Genomic DNA, 17,500 nt, shown 5'->3' with positions numbered 1-17,500 from the left:
AGTTGTGAAGTGAGCTTTCAGCCTTTGGCTGCAAGGCCCAGACCTCTGGTAAGAGTGAGAAGGAGAGAATAAGGGGCTGTATCGATTTCTGAGGTACAGGAGTGAAGAGCAGACAGTGAAAGCCTGGCTTCTAAGAGTCCCTTGTCTAGCTCAAGAACCCACATCCACAGTAGGGGAGCGCAGTGGGAGGGGCAACTCTGGGCCGTGCCTGAAGTGCAGGCCAGCAGGGAGCAAAGCCGTCCGTGTGGGTTGTCAGGTTTCCTGTTTGGAGGAAAACCCCAGCAAAATCCAACCAGGCAAAATGAGGAGGAGGAAAGAGCGAGCCTGGCTGGGCCTTCCCGCGGCCTGGACGCTGGTTCCCCCTACCCGGGTCTGATCTGTACATCCCTGCCCCGGCCGTGCCCGCCGCTGACGTTCGGGAAAAGGAGCTGGGCCGGCTGGCTGTGCGCGCCCATTAATCTGCCGGGCGGGCGGGCGGGCGGGCTGGGGGCTGTTTGTAACTTTGCTGCCTCGGTCGCCGCGGTCCCCGGGGAGCGGGCTCCGGCGCTCTCTCCCATTGGCCGCCGCCGCGTCAGCTGGTGCGATTTGCTGCTGTCGCTTTTGGCGTTCGGCCATCCAGAAACAAACCAGTTCGATGACTACTAATAGTTATAGCCAGATGTACTAATACACAACAAATCACAGTCCTGCAGAGGGGCGCGCAAATGAGTTCCTATTTTGTGAATCCCACTTTCCCCGGGAGCTTGCCCAGCGGCCAGGACTCCTTCTTGGGCCAGCTGCCCCTCTACCCAGCCGGCTATGACGCGCTGAGGCCCTTCCCGGCCTCGTATGGGGCGTCGAGTCTCCCGGACAAGACATACACCTCACCTTGTTTCTACCAACAGTCCAACTCGGTCCTGGCCTGCAACCGGGCATCCTACGAGTACGGGGCCTCGTGTTTCTATTCTGATAAAGACCTCAGTGGCGCCTCGCCCTCGGGCAGTGGCAAGCAGAGGGGCCCCGGGGACTACCTGCACTTTTCTCCCGAGCAGCAGTACAAACCCGACAGCAGCAGCGTGCAGGGCAAAGCCCTCCATGACGAAGGCACCGACCGGAAGTACACGAGTCCTGTTTACCCTTGGATGCAGCGGATGAACTCCTGCGCTGGTAAGGCTTTTCCCTGCAACTCCCCCCACCCAAGACAGTGGAGGGAGAGGGGAAAGGAGACAGGGAAAGGAAGAAGGAGAAAGTGCCAGAGAAAGTAGGAAGAGGAATTAGAGAGAGTGGAGGAAAGAACGAACAAAGTTTCTTTGGCTTTTTAAAAATCGATTTTTAAAAAGAAGAAAACCATTCCCAATGGAGCCATCAGGCTGATGCAAAGGAAAGCAAAGGCAGGGTCCTTGTAAGGTGATACTTTAGGGGAGGGTGGGGGGAAATCACTACCAGGCTGTGTGAAAACCTTGACAGGGGCAAACTTGAGGGAAGGTGGCAACCAGAAAAGGAAGCTGGTTGGGAGAGCCTGCCCCTGCTACACCTTGGTAGCATCCTAGTCGGGTTCCCAAGAAGACTGGGCCTCCTTCGGACATTACTGATAACTTCTTTCACCTCTCAATTCCCTCTCCTTTCTGCCCTTCAGAAACCCAGACAGAGAGGGCCCCCCATTTGACCTCTTCCAGTGTCTCCTCAAAGCCTTTAAGGGCCACATTCCCAGCCTCAGGGTCTCCCTCTCCCTAGCTCTCTCTCTCCCCCTCCCTCCCCTCCTCCCCCTTCCACTCAACTGCTCACTCTTAGCCAACTTCTGCCTCCTTCTGAGCCTTACACTGGCTTGGGGGGATCCTCCCACCCTTGGGAACCTTTGGCAGCAGAACAGACAGCCCAACACATCCCTATTGCTAGAAACTCCAGCTCACCTATAGTGCCATCTTTTCGGCCCTGGTTTTCAAAGACTCCACCGGGAGTTTCTCCCCCCTTGGAGGAAGACAGAACCTAATGTGGATTTTAAAACTTAGAGTTTTGCTGTAAAAGTCACTTTTCCCCAAGTGGATCTCTGTATTTTTCAGATGGGTCATATAATTTGGGAGAATTTGCAGAGATTTATCAAGGCTGACCATATGTAACTTTCAAAAAAAAATGTGTTGAGTCTTGACATTGGTGGCCTCAGTAGCGTCCTTTCAGAGACCAATGTGTGAATTCAGTGTCTATACTGCTCACAGGGTTCCAGTCCCACTCACCCCAAGCACACATACTACTCCTCACACATACAAAAATGACTCTGGTGTTCCAAATTAAGAATGTTATTCTATTATTTCCCTTGTAATTGTTTTCTTACAAGCCCCAAATTTCAAAAACTGTAACTTCCCACTCCAAGTCGTTTAAGGTGAAAAACACCTCGCTTGCTATGAAATATCTTCTCCATTCAGCCCGCTTTCATCCCCAGATGTAGTGGGAGAGGCTAGAGTGGAGGCGGGGTGGTTTCCAGCCCAGAGGCCCCTGGCGGGAGGCAAGGAACTGACTGGTTTGGCTATCGGGACCTCGCTTACCGGCACCCGGCCATTTCTGCTTGCAGGTGCGGTCTACGGGAGCCACGGGCGCCGAGGCCGCCAGACCTACACGCGCTACCAGACGCTGGAGCTGGAGAAGGAGTTCCACTTCAACCGCTACCTGACGCGGCGCCGCCGCATTGAGATCGCCAACGCGCTCTGCCTCACTGAGCGCCAGATCAAGATCTGGTTCCAGAACCGCCGTATGAAGTGGAAAAAGGAAAATAAACTCATCAATTCCACACAGCCCAGCGGGGAGGACTCTGAGGCAAAGGCGGGCGAGTAGACGCCTGGGCAGAGACCAGGCCAGCGCTAGAACCTCCCTCAGCTTTGCCCCTTTGCCCTTGCCTGCTCCCTAAACTTTTCTCCCCGCCTGCTCCCATCCAGGGGCTTCCACAGCTTTGGGGGGTGCCAGGAGCTTTGCAAGCCCTGAGCGTTTATTTATTACAAAAACCAAGAAACCCACACACGGCAAATCCCAGCGGTCGAGCGGGGAGCACTGTACACACACAGGCCTGTTCCCCAAGGCTACCCAAGACGGCTCCGGGGTCCCAGGGTGCACTCAGAATTCGTCTAGGCCCCTGTTAGCATCTCTGTGCTCTCTGAGCTCAGAATTCGGGGTGGCCAGAAAGAAAGAGCCCCAGGCTGTGCCCGGTTTGGTGTTTGGGCATCTTTGCCGGCTGCCCCTCACCATTAATTCCTGACGGGTATCACCAAGTCATCTCTGGCCACTAGAAAGACAGGGCCTAAGGGGGCCCCAGCTTTTTGGCGGCTTATGAGGCTGCCCCCAAACAGGAAGAAGCTCCAGGAACAAAAGGGCCACTACAGAGTCCAGTCTCTCAGGCCGGCGCACAACCGTCAGTGGAAAAGCAGCAGCCTCAGTCGTGAACAGCCAACCTGGGAGCCGGTGGAACATTACAGCCCTGGAAGCAACTGGACTCCCACAGGCTCCCACTCCAGATTCCAGATTCTTGCCTCCGACAGCGCTGGCGCCGCCACCAAGCGGCTTTCAGAACACAACAAGGGGGCCCAGGGCCATGGGAGCAAGAAGAGTCCTGGCTTCCAAACGTGCCAGGGGCGCCTCGGATGCTGGGCCTCCAGTGGGGAGACTCCCCTCGCCTCTTAGTGGTATTTGTGATTTACTTTCGTCTTTCAAAGCCCAGAAAAATAACTGCGGAGATACTAGGCACCGCTGCGAAATGATTCCATTAACTTCCTCATTTCATTCCTGGAGGTCTAAGCAAGACCCCAATAACTCGACCCGCGGACCCGTAGGCCCCAAGCAGCCTCTGTGGTTGAGGGAAGCGTGGACCCATTCGCTGGGTTCACCGAGAACCCTCCGACTTGGGCCCGGGCTAGCTCGAGGAAGGCAACCCGGTGGTGAAGATTCTCCAGGCTGGATACGTAAGCAAATCAAATAGGAAACTAATGACACGAAAACCATATTTACAAGAAAGAAAAAATCGACTCTAGTTATAAAAGTGTATGGAATTTGACCTTGCCTCGAAGAAACACTACACAAAAGCTATCTTTAATAGACGCCTGTCATTTAAGAGCGGCAGGGACACTGTCCCTCATGCGCTCGCAAAAACAGAGCCGTAATTGTAGCTGCTGCTGCGGGCAGGATTTATTTCTTCAATTGGCTAAATGGCCTCCTCCCCTTCCCCGAAGGTGATATCTGTATTTCAAAATTCAGAGCTGCCGGCAGGACGGGTGGAACCGACCCCAACCTCGACACAAAAATAAGAGGGGATGCAAAGCCGGGAAATAAAGTTGTTGTAAATAAATTCCAAGTCACCACCTCCCCCTAATCCTCTGCATCCTCGCCGGGCGCGCGATCGGCAGCTGACGGCCTCACAATTGGTACATCCTAATGGAACTGCGAGGGAAATGCAATAATTTTGCCATAATGGGCTGTAACCTCAATTCGACCCCGGCCCTTGCAGCCCCGGGTCGGAAGCGGAGCGATGCGCCCTGCCTCCAGCGGGTGGCGCTCGAGTCCGACTGAACGGCGGCAGCTGGTGGCGGGCACGCGCCCGAGGGGCGCGCGCCACCCCTCTCGCCTCCACCCAACTCCCCCATTAGTGCGCGAGTTTACCTCTAGAGGTCATCAGGCAGGATTTACGACTGGACAACAAAAGCACGTGATTCGAAGTCGTACCCCATATTTGGGTGCCTACGTAGGAGGGAACCAAGTACATGTCCCAGTCATTTCCATAATTCATCATAAATTGTGCAAGGGTGCTATAGACGCACAAACGACCGCGAGCCACAAATCAAGCACACATATCAAAAAACAAATGAGCTCTTATTTTGTAAACTCATTTTGCGGTCGCTATCCAAATGGCCCGGACTACCAGTTGCATAATTATGGAGATCATAGTTCCGTGAGCGAGCAATTCAGGGACTCGGCGAGCATGCACTCCGGCAGGTACGGCTACGGCTACAATGGCATGGATCTCAGCGTCGGCCGCTCGGGCTCTGGCCACTTTGGCTCCGGAGAGCGCGCCCGCAGCTACGCGGCCGGCGCCAGCGCGGCGCCCGCCGAGCCCAGGTACAGCCAGCCGGCCACGTCCACGCACTCGCCTCCGCCCGACCCGCTGCCCTGCTCCGCCGTGGCCCCCTCTCCAGGCAGCGACAGCCACCACGGCGGGAAAAACTCCCTGGGCAACTCCAGCGGCGCCTCGGCCAACGCCGGCAGCACCCACATCAGCAGCAGAGAGGGGGTTGGCACGGCGTCCGGAGCCGAGGAGGACGCCCCCGCCAGCAGCGAGCAGGCGAGCGCGCAGAGCGAGCCGAGCCCGGCGCCGCCCGCTCAACCCCAGATCTACCCCTGGATGCGCAAGCTGCACATAAGTCATGGTAAAGCCAGCCCTTTTCTAAATCCATGCGTCCGCGGGGGCGCGGCTCTTGGTCCCCCTCTCTGCTTGCCGCTCTCTCTGGTTCTTTCCTAGTCTTGCCTTTCCCAGCCCTCCGGAGCTTCTCCCTGCCATTCTTCCCCTGCCTTCATCCTTCTTCCTCCTCTTTTCAGCAGCACACTGTGCTCGCAAATAGTAAGGGAATGAGCTGGTGGGCAGGCAAGTTTAAACGTTGAAAGTGGGAGAAAGGGGGAAAAAATCCATCTCAAACCCCAGCGCCTCTGAATGCGCTGCGGGGTCTGGAGAGCCGAGCAGATAGCAGAGAGGTAGAGGATGGCAGTGGGGGCCGTGAATCGGGCTTGTCAGGGCGGATAATTTATGAGGAGGGCTACCCTGGGAAAACAGCCTTACTAATTACAGCCCCCCAAAAAGGATTGGGGGGGAATAATCGAGGCGAGGGCCGGCAGGATTCTGAAGTTTGGGGGTAAGAGGGAGAGAGGAGGAAAGGAAGAAAAAGAAAGCAGGCGCCCCCAGCATACAGGATGGAACAGGAGGCGGCTCTCGGGGCTGGAACTTTAAGGGAGGGTGACCTGGAGGCCACTTAGGCACTCAGAATAGGGCCGTACTTCGGCTGGTTTCCGAGGAGTGGGCAGCCTATGAGGGCTGTGCCCCCCAATCAGGGGTGTCCAGGGCAGGGCCAGAGGGCAGAAAAGGGGCGAGGGAAAGCCCGGCGGTCCTTCGGGACCCGGTTCCAGCCTATGATGGGCCGATTGTTCCCAGAGTTCAAATCGTATTGTTTCTCTCTAGAAAGGAAGAGGGAAGGAAATTCGGGAGGGGAGGGTGGACAGGCAGAGAGGGAGGACTTGTTGAGTCTTTTGCCCAGGTTCCCTGCTCAGGACCCTGGCTTGTCAAGCTGGTGGACTTTGGAAGCCAAGGACTGAGGAGTTGGTGGCTAAACCGCTGACTTTTCTGTTGCAGACAACATAGGCGGCCCGGAAGGCAAAAGGGCCCGGACGGCCTACACGCGCTACCAGACTCTGGAGCTGGAGAAGGAGTTCCACTTCAACCGATACCTGACCCGCCGAAGAAGGATTGAAATAGCACATGCTCTTTGCCTCTCCGAGAGACAAATTAAAATCTGGTTCCAAAACCGGAGAATGAAGTGGAAAAAAGATAATAAGCTGAAAAGCATGAGCATGGCGGCGGCGGGAGGGGCCTTCCGCCCCTGAGTATTTGAGCGTTAAAAGTACTGAGCAGTATTAGCGGATCCCGCATAGTGTCAGTACTAAGGTGACTTTCTGAAACTCCCTTGTGTTCCTTCTGTGAAGAAGCCCTGTTCTCGTTGCCCTAATTCATCTTTTAATCATGAGCCTGTTTATTGCCATTATAGCGCCTGTATAAGTAGATCTGCTTTCTGTTCATCTCTTTGTCCTGAATGGCTTTGTCTTGAAAAAAATAGATGTTTTAACTTATTTATATGAAGCAAGCTGTGTTACTTGAAGTAACTATAACAAAAAAAGAAAAGAGAAAAAAACACACAAAAAAGTCCCCCTTCGACCTCGTTTAGTGCCAATGTTGTGTGTTGCACTCGAGTTGTTTAACTGTGCATGTGCGTGGAAGTGTTCCTGTCTCAATAGCTCCAAGCTGTTAAAGATATTTTTATTCAAACTACCTATATTCCTGTGTAATTAATGCTGTTGTAGAGGTGACTTGATGAGACACAACTTAACTTGTTCGACGTGTAGTGACTAGTGACTCTGTGACGAAAACTGTGACTCCAAGCGGTGTGTCCCTGCGTGCCTTTGTAGGACCCTTTGCACGAACTCTGGAAGTGGCTCTTATAAGCTCAGCTTCAGTGATGTATGTTTTTGTGAACAAAGTTACAAATATTGTCCAAGTCTGGCTGTTTAAGCAAACTGTGATCAGCTATTTTTTTTTTTTTTTGGTATTTGTTTTTAAGGAAAAAATACTGACTGGAAACAAAAAAATAAACTTTCTATTGTAAGTTCTCTTGGTCTGGTTTGTGCCAAAACAGTGAGCGGCTCTTTCTGCTTTTCTGTCTGTCCAGTCCTGGAAGTTGGTGAGCCTGAGGCCACCTGAGCAGCCTGCCTGTGCATGGAGGCCTCAGACCATCCTAACCAGCTACCTCCCTAACTTTGATCCATCAGAAAGTTCAGGGCAGAAAGTGGGAAAAGCAAAGCTGTTCCAAAGTCCACTATGCCCATTTCTGAGGAAAACAAGTTAACTTGCTGGGTACAAAAAAGAGAAAAAGGGAGAGAAAGAAGGAGAAAAATCCAAGGGCTTTGTTAGCTGCCCTTGGGGCCCACATAGACCCTGCCTCTTTCCTAAGGCTGTCTTAGGCCTCCACTTGCTGAAGAGACTGCTATGCCAGGTTATGGACCCCAAACCCCCTGCCCCTAACCCATCCCAGCACCCCTTCCCCACTCCTCACCCTGAACCCAGTTGACTTCTTTTGCTACAATTAATTTGCTACAAATGGAAGGTACTTACCCCATCCTAGCTTGATTGGGAAACTCCTCAGAGCGGCTAAAGCCCAACTAGAGATTTGCACATTTACCGACTGCTTACACTGATGCCGTCTTTCCTTTTAAAAGTTATAAAACAGTAAACTTTATAAGCCCCAGTTCCGGCTATATGACATTTGGGTGCCAAATGAATAGGGTTTTGTCTATGAATTAGATCGTAAAATCATCCATAGCACAGACAGATCGGCTCACTGGCTATAAAACGTCACGTGGGGCCATTAAAGTAAGTTTTATGGTTTTGGGGAGTTGACATCCAACATTATATACCACATAACATATAATCTCACTGACGCTGGACTCCATTTGACTCTTTTGCAGGCTACGTGTGCCTCCTGGTCATTCAAATTGTCAATTTTAGGTCCAGAAGTGTCCAAACTACAACTTCTCAAAACTCTGAAAAATGGCTCCCTCCGAGTTAAGGTAAGGTAAGCTTGCTTCCTGAGCTCTTTCAAGTTTATTTGTGCTCTGAAAACTTTCTCTCTCTCCCTCCCCCCCTCCTCTCCGAGGTTGCCTCTGAATCCAAAAAGGGACAGCAAAGTTTTCCTCTGCTCAAATTAGCAGAGCCAAGAAACCAGCTTTGCGGAGGCAGCCCAGTGAACAGCGCCTGTGGCCCTGCCGCATCCCCAGGCCTAACTTTAATTGCTGCACAACCGCGGATGTTAATGACTTCCGCTGCTCCCGCCGGCGTGCAAAAAGATGATTTTTGTGTGGGAATAGGCCTGCGTGTGGAGTCTTGGCAGGCCCGCTCCCCATTCCGCGCCTGGCCTGTTCCGGGCTCTTTGGGGGTCGAGGAGCCCTGGGGTGGGGGCTGGGAGACAGTGGGGCGCCGGCTGCGGGCGCCAAGGGCTGCGTTGAGCTTCGGAGTTTGAAAGAAAGGCCCCGGCAGGGCCGAGGCGGACTCTGGCGGGATTCCTTATGGGGCTGTGGCAATATGTCTTCGCGGGCCAGGGTCATTTGGCAGGACTGAATTGAGGCGGCGGCCTTCGGGGCCGGGTTTCAGGCTGGCGGGCGAGAGCAGGAGGGCGTTTGAGGCCCGCGTGGCGCAGGCTGCACCTCCAGGCTGGGCCCCTGGTTGCGAGGCCGAGCCCAGGCTGCTAAAGCCCACTGGACGCTGGGGGACCCTAGGTCCCCACCTGGGGGATGGCTCAGCACCCCCTCCCCCGCCCCAGGGACCAGGCCCTGAACCTTGTTTGCCTGCACGTTCTTTTTATTTCTCTGGGACTGTTCTCACCCGCCTGTGAGTCTGAAGCAATAAACTTTATGGCCGGATTTAACTTTAGTCTTTGAATCCCCAGGCTAATTGAAAGGGGTTAAAAACGCTTTCTTTTCTTCCGCCTTGCCCGTTCTCCCGCTCTTCTTTCCGTTTCCTCTCCTTCTTTGTAGAATTAAAACACAGGACCCTCAAAAGGCAAATTAGGCATTCCCCTAGATAACACTGAAGATTAGAGCAATTTACTCCCCCTCAGCATACAGACAAATTCTTTTTTTCCAAACTGTGCCCTAAAGTTTGGGGGGAAATCGAGGTGTCTTCAGTGCTCAACTTAAAAGTCCCTAGAGCCATTAGGTTGTTTTTCCTGACACATCATAAAGGGTAGTTTAGGAAAGAAATTGGTAGTTTGTCAGTAGGAGATTTCCGCCTCTCTTTTGTTAGTTGCTCTTTCTGTTTGATCCCAGGAAATTTACATAATCTGTGATTTCCAAAACAGTCTCCAAAATTGCACCAATGGGTGAAGTAAGGTGAAATGAATTTTTCCCGGGTACAATTCCATCTTGGTCCCAGCTACCCCTTCTGGCCCCAGCCCCCTACATTCTTCAATGGCACAACTAAGCCAAGTGACTGGGGACATAGAGGCCTGTCTTGGTGTCTTTTTCTGGTGTCTTTTTTTGGTGGGCACCCAAAAGGGACCTAGAAGATTTCCCCCAATCCTGTCTGAGGAGTTAAGCCAAATTCTCTAACTGCATTGAGAAATGAAACAAAAAAACAGGATCTGATTTTCTCTCAGGAGCTGGGCAGCTTTCCTGCAAGTGCTTATTGGTAGAGATATTAACTAAATAGTTAAAGAGAAAAATTTTGAGGCATAGATTTGGAATTTTGACAAACTTTATTGCACAGGTCACCTGTACTCAAAGGAAATCCAACAGTTGTCCCCAGAGTTAGAGATACCAAAAGCAAAACCTTGAAAGTTTGTTTTGTTTTGCAAAATTAGAGCCCTCCTACCTAACTCCTACTTTTCATGAATAGTGGCAAGATAAAGAATTCCTGAAGTCATTTTGTGTAACCCATTAAAGTGATATGGATACTACAGCACTAACATATGTGTCCAAATCTTAAGTGGAGACCGGAATAAGAATTCTATGTAGGGTCTGAGAATTCTGGATCCTTTCTTTTGCTACTATGGCTGTTTTTCTTTATTGGCAAAATATTGGGTGGTGGTTCTATTTTGGTTACTTATTTGGTAATCTTGCTTGAGTGATTCCTTGGTGACTGAAATTAGAAGCAGAAGAGTCACAGGGATCCTGGCAGGTTTGTCGGAGAACCTTGCATAAAGAAATTATCTTTACCACGTTGGTGGCATACCCCAACTTGGGGTGAGAGGTTGAAAGAAAGACCGTTGGAGTCATATCCAGCACCATACAACAAAGAGAATCTTTCTGGTTAATTTTTTAAATTACAGGCTATAAATACTGTCAGCTTGTCCATTTCTATTTTAATCTTCACAAAACTTGAGTAGAATTTAAGAGAGCAGGTTGACCCACATGGAGTAAAATGGCTTTTTAAGAAATACAATATCCAGTCGGACCTATGTAAGTGTTATTAGAGGGATTTTTTTCTTTCTTCCTAATTTCATAGCAAGCTGGCTAAAAAGGATGACTGGTTATCTACTCATTTTGTAGACAAGTTATTTCTTTTTGTGATTATTTTTGGGGGGGTTGTTTTTGCAAAGGAACTTACTTAGGGAAAAAAAAAATCTCTGTCACTGAAGACATCCAGCCTCAGCCGGTGGCAAAAGTATGTCTATGCTCCTCTCATCTTGTAAAGGGAAAAGGCGGCAGGAATGTGCAGGGGCTCATTTGTTTCCACAAACCTGAGAGAAAATATTTCCTGACCTATAAATATATTAGGAAGCTTCTGGTCACACTTACTTAGGGGTTTGTTAGGGTTTGCATGGTCTATTTTCACAACATTATGCCAAGAGTCCTTTTCTCCTGTGTTTTCCCCTGCTTCATTGCTGGTGGCTCTGCAAGGAGAGTGTCTTAGAATTTTCTACCAGAAACAGTAATGTTCATTTGTTGAGCTTCAGAGAGGATTATGCCCAAACAGCCACATCCTAAAAGATGGGCTGATAAGAGGAAGACTGTCATTTTAGCTTGAAAGATGCCCTTAGGGTCTCCCTGCCTTGGCTGGGGGTCTATCCATGGCTTGCCCACCATGGAGAGGGCAGAGCATTGTGGGTTCCATCCCTTTGGCTTCTAAGAAGGGGTTTCCTTGGAGTCAATGACAAAACTATTAATGGGGCTACTAGGCATGGGCTGAGGGGGTCAGCCTAGGCTCCCACCCACATAGGGGAGGGATCCATAATTCTAGCCATTCTAAGCCCCAGAACTAAAAGATCAGCCCAGGTTTGTTTTGTTTGGTATTTTTTCACAAAGAAATTTGTCCTTCTCCCACCAGATCCTTTCCCCACAAATGGGTCTTTTTAATAATAATATTTGTTATGAAGGTTATTAGGTAATTATCGCAATTTTGTGAAGCAGCCCTTGCTGGAGGTGAAGTCTGTCATCGCCTAACAAATGACGCCCGCGCAGTTCACTGCCGGGTTAAGTAAATGCAGAGAAGATAAATCTGCACACCCTAGGAATCGCCAGCAGAGCACGCTTTAGTACAAGTTCACAGTCAACTTGCCCGCCTGGGCTAGCTCTCCCAAACAATTAGGGCTGCATCTTTATTTTTAAATAAAGAAAAAAATGTTCCCATTTCCCATTGATAGTTCCCCCCATCTTCGCTTTCATTTTTTGAAAAAATTTTAAGTACCCAAATTTACCTTATTACTGAAATCATGAATGATTTCAAGTTAATCTAGTTCCTATGTAAGTGCTGACAAAAAAATAAGTAGCAGACTAATTTGACAGGAAATACAGTCAAAAACACACAGAAATATCCAGTTCACCCTCCAGTTCCAAAAGGCAGTGGCAGAAGCACAGTATCCCAAGATCCTCAATCCAGGGGGTTGGGGTGGGGGAGCTTCTCCCTGAAAGAAGAAGCTCAGCTTTGTGTATCTTTGTGGTTAGTGTGCTACAACTGCAGGTCAAAAAGTTGAGGGTCAAAAGTTTACATTGTGTAGCACTCTTAGTCATCTGCGCAGACAGAGTTTGATGTCAATGTTAGAGCTGCGATCTTGACTATCAGCACAAAAGATAAAATGGCTCGGAGTGACGCGTGTATCACAGTATGGACTCCAGGTGAACCCTAGTGGTTGAATGACCTCAATTACGGAGGAAAGGATAGAAAATTCCTCTTTTCAAGAGTAATACATGCTGTATTTCATGTTGAATTATTGCTTCCATTCTGAGGGAATAGCAGCAGGTAAATAGGCATAGATTTCTGAAACACCAACACCTTAGATGTTGGAGAGCAGGAGTGGTTTGTAGGTTTGTCAGCAAGAAAAACATTCAAAAACTCATCAGTGTACCTTTAAGAAACAATGTAGCAACTTTCCCATGTTCCATTGTACCCACAAAGGCAAGAGAACTGAACAGGAAACCTCTTTTATTTGATAAAGTTGATTTTGATTGGCTAGGTTTTGTTTTTTTTAAGTACCTATAATGACCTCAAAAGTGTGGAGAGAAAGGGCAAACACAGGCACTTCATGCAAAATGTATCCTTTGCAATTTTCAAACATAGAAAACACTTTTTCTGAAACTAAATGCAAAGTTCTGAGAGCTTGAAAGAGGAGGGAAAGACATGGAAACACTCTAGAAAGAGACAGGATTCCTACCACCACCACCACCAGGGAGAAAACATTCATGTTGTTGAAGAATTTTTTGTTATATTTATTATTAACCCACAACTGAATGTAGACAAATGCTACGACACAATTGAATAACTAGAGAATGCAAGAAGGTGGAATCCACAAATGCCAGGCCACACCATAAGATTTCTGTTCTCCAGAATATACTTTTGAAAATTACCTGTGGAAATGGGTGGGGTGGTGGGTAAGGAGTGGGGAAAACAAGCTAAGCAGGAAGAGTGGGCAAGTAGAAAAGAAAGGGAATAGTGTACTATGGAAGCAGGCTGGAACCATAGCTCCTGTGTGAGTTGCAACTGAATAACTAAACAATATTTTCTTTTTCATGCATTAAGTTGGTTTTAAGTGTTGATGCTGTTAGAATCTATTTCCTGGGGGACGTGGTTTCCTTTTCTATGTATTGACCTTCAAGTGATCAATGTAGGAAAGTAGAAGAGAAAGATAAAATATTTTCTAGGTTTTTCTTCTTAATTTTGGAGATAATCCAACTACCCAGAATGTAGACTATTGCAAGGATGTTTGAGATCATCTTGATATATTCAGGTTGATTAGATTTAACAGTGCCAGGTATGTTCAGTATTAAAGTAAATATTTCCCAAACACTGCCTTCATGGAAGTAATAAGGGTGCTTCTACTGTGCAATGTGTAAAGTTTCTACCCTGGCCAAGAGCTTGGAGCCAAATGGGGTTTTGCCAGATGAAATAGAAGAAAGGAAACAACTGTGGTGATTACTGTTACAGCAGTACACACTTTACCACATCTGGACTAGTGAAATGAAGAAAGTGGAAACCCCTCTTACTGAGACAATTCTATGTCTCTTGTAGAGGACCTTACTATTGTATTTCTGGTTAAAACCAAGTAACACACCTTAGAAACATTTTAGCTTTAATACCCATAGATACCTCCCAGCTAGTCTTTAAAGGGAAAGAAAAAGGCACTTGCATACTGCTTCCAGAGTATTCAGAGGATTTCAATATTTAGGCCTCTCATACAATCCTGATCTTAATATAAATTTTAGGTTTTCTGTCTGGGTTGTGTTCATTATTTTAAACTACTACAAGGAAATTACCCCCCAAACAATTAATTGGTCAAATAGCTGGTAACATGTTGTTCCTTTACAATCATATGCCTCAGGGTAGGTGGGGGGAAGCCCTCAAAAGCCACCATCAGGCATTTTGAAATTCTACCATTCCCCAGTTTGCTCTAAAGACGTGCTTCAGATAGAGAACAATCTGGGGCTCTGCCTCTAAAGAACAAAGGACAAATACAGTCAATACATTCCATAACGTTTACATTTCCTTTGCTTTCCCCCCTTGGTTTTTCCCCCTTGGTTTTTCCTGAGAAGTGACCTGGGCAAAGCACCCTGCTCTCTAAAAGACACTGTATAGACCTTTTAGAAGCGCAAAGTCCAAGGCCGAGGTGAACTTCAGGTCAGCGCGTCTAACAAATATGAAAATGTCGGCTGGTGAAGGGCGCGCCTTGTGATTTAACAAAGACTGTCAATGTGTAAGATTAATAAGAAACAAAATGCACACGGTGTCACTGTTCGGTCACTTTGAAACTTGGGACAGGGTTGCATTCAAGAGGAAAGGCTGTTCCAAACATATTCAAAATGATTCAAATCAGATTCAAACCAAACTGCAAATACTGCCTCCCTTTTGCCCTCCCTTTCCCTAGGACTCCCTTCACTCTCCTTCTCCATCTGGGATGCGAGGACATGATGAAAAGTTATTTTACTTAATGGGATTTTAAGAAAGCTTTTGTTGGGAATATATGTTATCCCTGCACATGGAAATGAGCAAATATGCTTACCAGTTTCCCAAGGAAAGGATAAAGATTTCACTCGGCTTGGGACTGGAGCCAGTTGGTGTGTGAAGATTAGCATGCTCCCTCTCTGCTCGATTTCAGGGCATCCCATCTTTTCTCGGGCAAGATGCTGCTGGTAAAACTTCAGGGCTTTGTTTTTCTTTTCTTTCTTTCTTTCTTTCTTTTTTTTTTTTTTTTGAGTTAGTATCTTCCTAGTTTTTCCTTTGCTGTCTTGGATTTTATGTAAAGGCAAGAGGTGATTTAGAATATATATACATGTATGTATAATTACATATATACATATTTAAAAGATTATTTGATTCAATGGAATTGTGCTATGGTTTTTGCAAAGGAAGATTGTGGAAGGTTCAGAAAGGTACTGGGATTGTTTATTACAGCCATAAATCTTGCAGTAAAATGTCAAAATGTCGGTGTGTGAGATAACACTTGGTGGTCCTGGCTCCGTTTGTGTTTATGATACGAACCCGCAAAGACAAGTTACAGGCCTTGGGGGATTCTGTGTAAGCCCATCTTCCTAAAGTAATAGAACCACACGAAACACAGGCACAGTTAGCTGGTTTAGCTTATCCATATACAAACAGTGCCTGTGTCTCCTTAATACTTAAAAATAGAAATTTCGTAGAAGATTCTGAGGCTAAACAACATGAATTTTGTGTTTTAGTGTCCATAAATAATATTAAACAGACATAGTTAAGACCCTAATACTCAAGGTTGATGACTTGAGGAGAGCAAGATTTCCTTGTCACGATTTTTCTCCCCTTGAAGCACAGAGAGCTCAGATTTGTAATACATATTATCTATAAGTATATTATTTCTATTACATAGTATACAATCTAGGTACCTATTATTTTTTTCTTGCTGGCAAGACATATTGGTTTAGGTTGCTGTATCACAGGCTAGATTTTCCCCACCCGAGTCTAGAGAAGATGTCTAAAGATTATAATCAGCGTTGATATTTGTCTGTGGCTCAGATTCCATTAAAAAAATTCAGGGTGCCTCAAGTCAGTAGGCTGCACTTTTCACACACACATACACCCAATGCGGAAAAGCTCTTTATACCACTTCAGGACGTTCCAGTTAGAAAGCTAATATGATCCCTTTTTTAACCTCTTCTCCTAAATTAGTTTAAAGATTAGTCCCATATAATAGGCTTTATGTGGCTAAGCATTAAACGACTATCCATCAAATAGATATATTCTAGCATTTAGTAACTCATATGAGTAACCGATATAAATGAAGATAAAATTGACATTCTTTTTGAAGTGTCTCCAGGCTTAAGCTATAACTTTCCTTGTCTGCGTTCCAGACTCAGTTGTGAGAAGGCTGTTTATACTGCTCTTTGAAAAATCAACTAAGGTGCACCAGCTGAAATATCCTTGCTTTGCCTGCCAATATGAAAGTTATTTTTAGAATGATGACTATGCTAGTTTGCACTGCTCTAATCTAGGCTGAAAATTGGAGGATCTAGTTGTGTCTGGTACTCACAAAAGGAAAAGTACACACTACGAATAAGGCATCAGTATTTACTTCAAAGATCAACATTAGGTGGAATTAATAAGTAATTTATTTGTTAATAATGGCATAATTAGTTTACCCATCAAATTTCAATTACCAAATGGCAGGCAACAGTCCCTTTCCCTCCTTTCCGGAGCTACTGATATCGTTAATATGCTAATTTTCAGCAATTCAGAAATTATAGATTGTTCTGTAAATATAACTCTAGTCTCAGCTACAGCCTGAAAAAGCAGCAACCAAAAGAGAAAACAAAATTCTTAGCTGGAAAAGACCCCTGGGGATCAGATCTGGCAAAGGTCTTATTCTATTTTAAGCTTGCTTTTATTTGGGGATTGTTCTGAAATAGGAAGTTATTTATTTAAAAGCTCGGTTTTATGGAAGTGTTGCTTCTATCCATTCTTATCCTTGAGCCGTCGTCTGACTGCACAATCGCACTTCGTCAACTCAGGCATGTTTAGTTCTTAGGTCGACCCCTCCATCAAAAAGATGCTATTAGAAAGGTGGGTTTTGTTTTGTTTTTAATAAGGTAAAAACAAAACAGACTGTCTTAAAAGGAAACAAATAAGAAATGTCTGTCTGATCACACTGGAATGGCTTCGCTGTACACCCCTGTGTAGATTTCTCAGCTACACACCCAATCTTTGCAGCTCCTGCCAGTCTTCTCAAAATAGGGACGAGTCAGCAGGGTGTAGGAAAGGAATAAGCGGGTGGGAAAATTTGTCGGTCGGCCACGTTCGTTTTATTCCAGTGCCATGATAAAAAACAGGATGCCCCTTGGTGTCGACGCCTTTTCCCTCCCGCAGCGGGCCTCGAACCTTGGAGGACGCGGGGCCTGACTGGGCTGGAAATCAGCGCTGAGTCTGCCCTGGGGCCTAGGCTAGAAGTAGGGCGTTCGCGGGGCCCAGGGGAGCTACAGCCTGACAGGCCCTGAATTCCCTGCGGTAATCCAAATTGGGGGGCTGGAGGACTGAAGCCCCTGCTCACTCCCCCTCCCTGGGCCGGACAGTGGCATCCATCACCCACCCGCGCGTTTCCTGATCCGGGTCCGCGCGCGCGGCGCGCCCATTGGTGGGGGAGTTGCACGTGGGGCGCGGGGCGGAGCGCGCGCGGGGCCGAGGCGGAAGGCGCGCGCGCGGGGGGAGGAGCGGCGCGAACTTTGGTGGTGGCGTCGGCGGGAGGGGGTGGGGTGGGCACTTGACAGCGGGGGG

The 17,500-nt window shown here is 47.8% G+C and overlaps 3 protein-coding genes across 4 annotated transcripts in view; all 3 read left to right on the top strand.

Annotated features, from left to right (window-relative positions):
• Window positions 1-17,500, top strand: part of Hoxa3 (homeobox A3) — a 43,659-nt gene that overhangs the window by 3,919 nt on the left and 22,240 nt on the right. For both annotated transcript variants that reach the window (XM_026400242.2, XM_026400243.2), the window contains exon 2: window positions 8,242-8,343. The gene's annotated coding sequence lies outside the window, so the exon portion shown is untranslated. The remainder of the gene's footprint in view (window positions 1-8,241; window positions 8,344-17,500) is intronic.
• Window positions 705-4,096, top strand: Hoxa6 (homeobox A6). The gene is made up of 2 exons (XM_026400248.2): window positions 705-1,146; window positions 2,546-4,096. The coding sequence occupies exons 1-2, from the start codon at window positions 705-707 to the stop codon at window positions 2,803-2,805; spliced, it is 702 nt and encodes a 233-aa protein (XP_026256033.1). The 3' UTR covers window positions 2,806-4,096.
• Window positions 2,822-7,298, top strand: Hoxa5 (homeobox A5). Its single transcript, XM_026400246.2, has 2 exons — window positions 2,822-5,381; window positions 6,356-7,298. The coding sequence occupies exons 1-2, from the start codon at window positions 4,487-4,489 to the stop codon at window positions 6,604-6,606; spliced, it is 1,146 nt and encodes a 381-aa protein (XP_026256031.1). The 5' UTR covers window positions 2,822-4,486; the 3' UTR covers window positions 6,607-7,298.

The sequence above is a fragment of the Urocitellus parryii genome, chromosome 3, assembly GCF_045843805.1.
Source record: "Urocitellus parryii isolate mUroPar1 chromosome 3, mUroPar1.hap1, whole genome shotgun sequence".
Lineage (NCBI taxonomy): Eukaryota > Metazoa > Chordata > Mammalia > Rodentia > Sciuridae > Urocitellus > Urocitellus parryii.
Note: the sequence above shows the minus strand (reverse complement) of the source record. Positions and strands in the feature narration are given on the sequence as shown.

Coding starts and splice junctions, on each gene's coding strand:
- Hoxa6 (XM_026400248.2), top strand. CDS start 705: ATGAGTTCCTATTTTGTGAATCCCACTTTCCCCGGGAGCTTGCCCAGC. Junction 1,147..2,545: donor GCGGATGAACTCCTGCGCTG/GTAAGGCTTTTC, acceptor TTCTGCTTGCAG/GTGCGGTCTACGGGAGCCAC.
- Hoxa5 (XM_026400246.2), top strand. CDS start 4,487: ATGCGCCCTGCCTCCAGCGGGTGGCGCTCGAGTCCGACTGAACGGCGG. Junction 5,382..6,355: donor CAAGCTGCACATAAGTCATG/GTAAAGCCAGCC, acceptor TTTCTGTTGCAG/ACAACATAGGCGGCCCGGAA.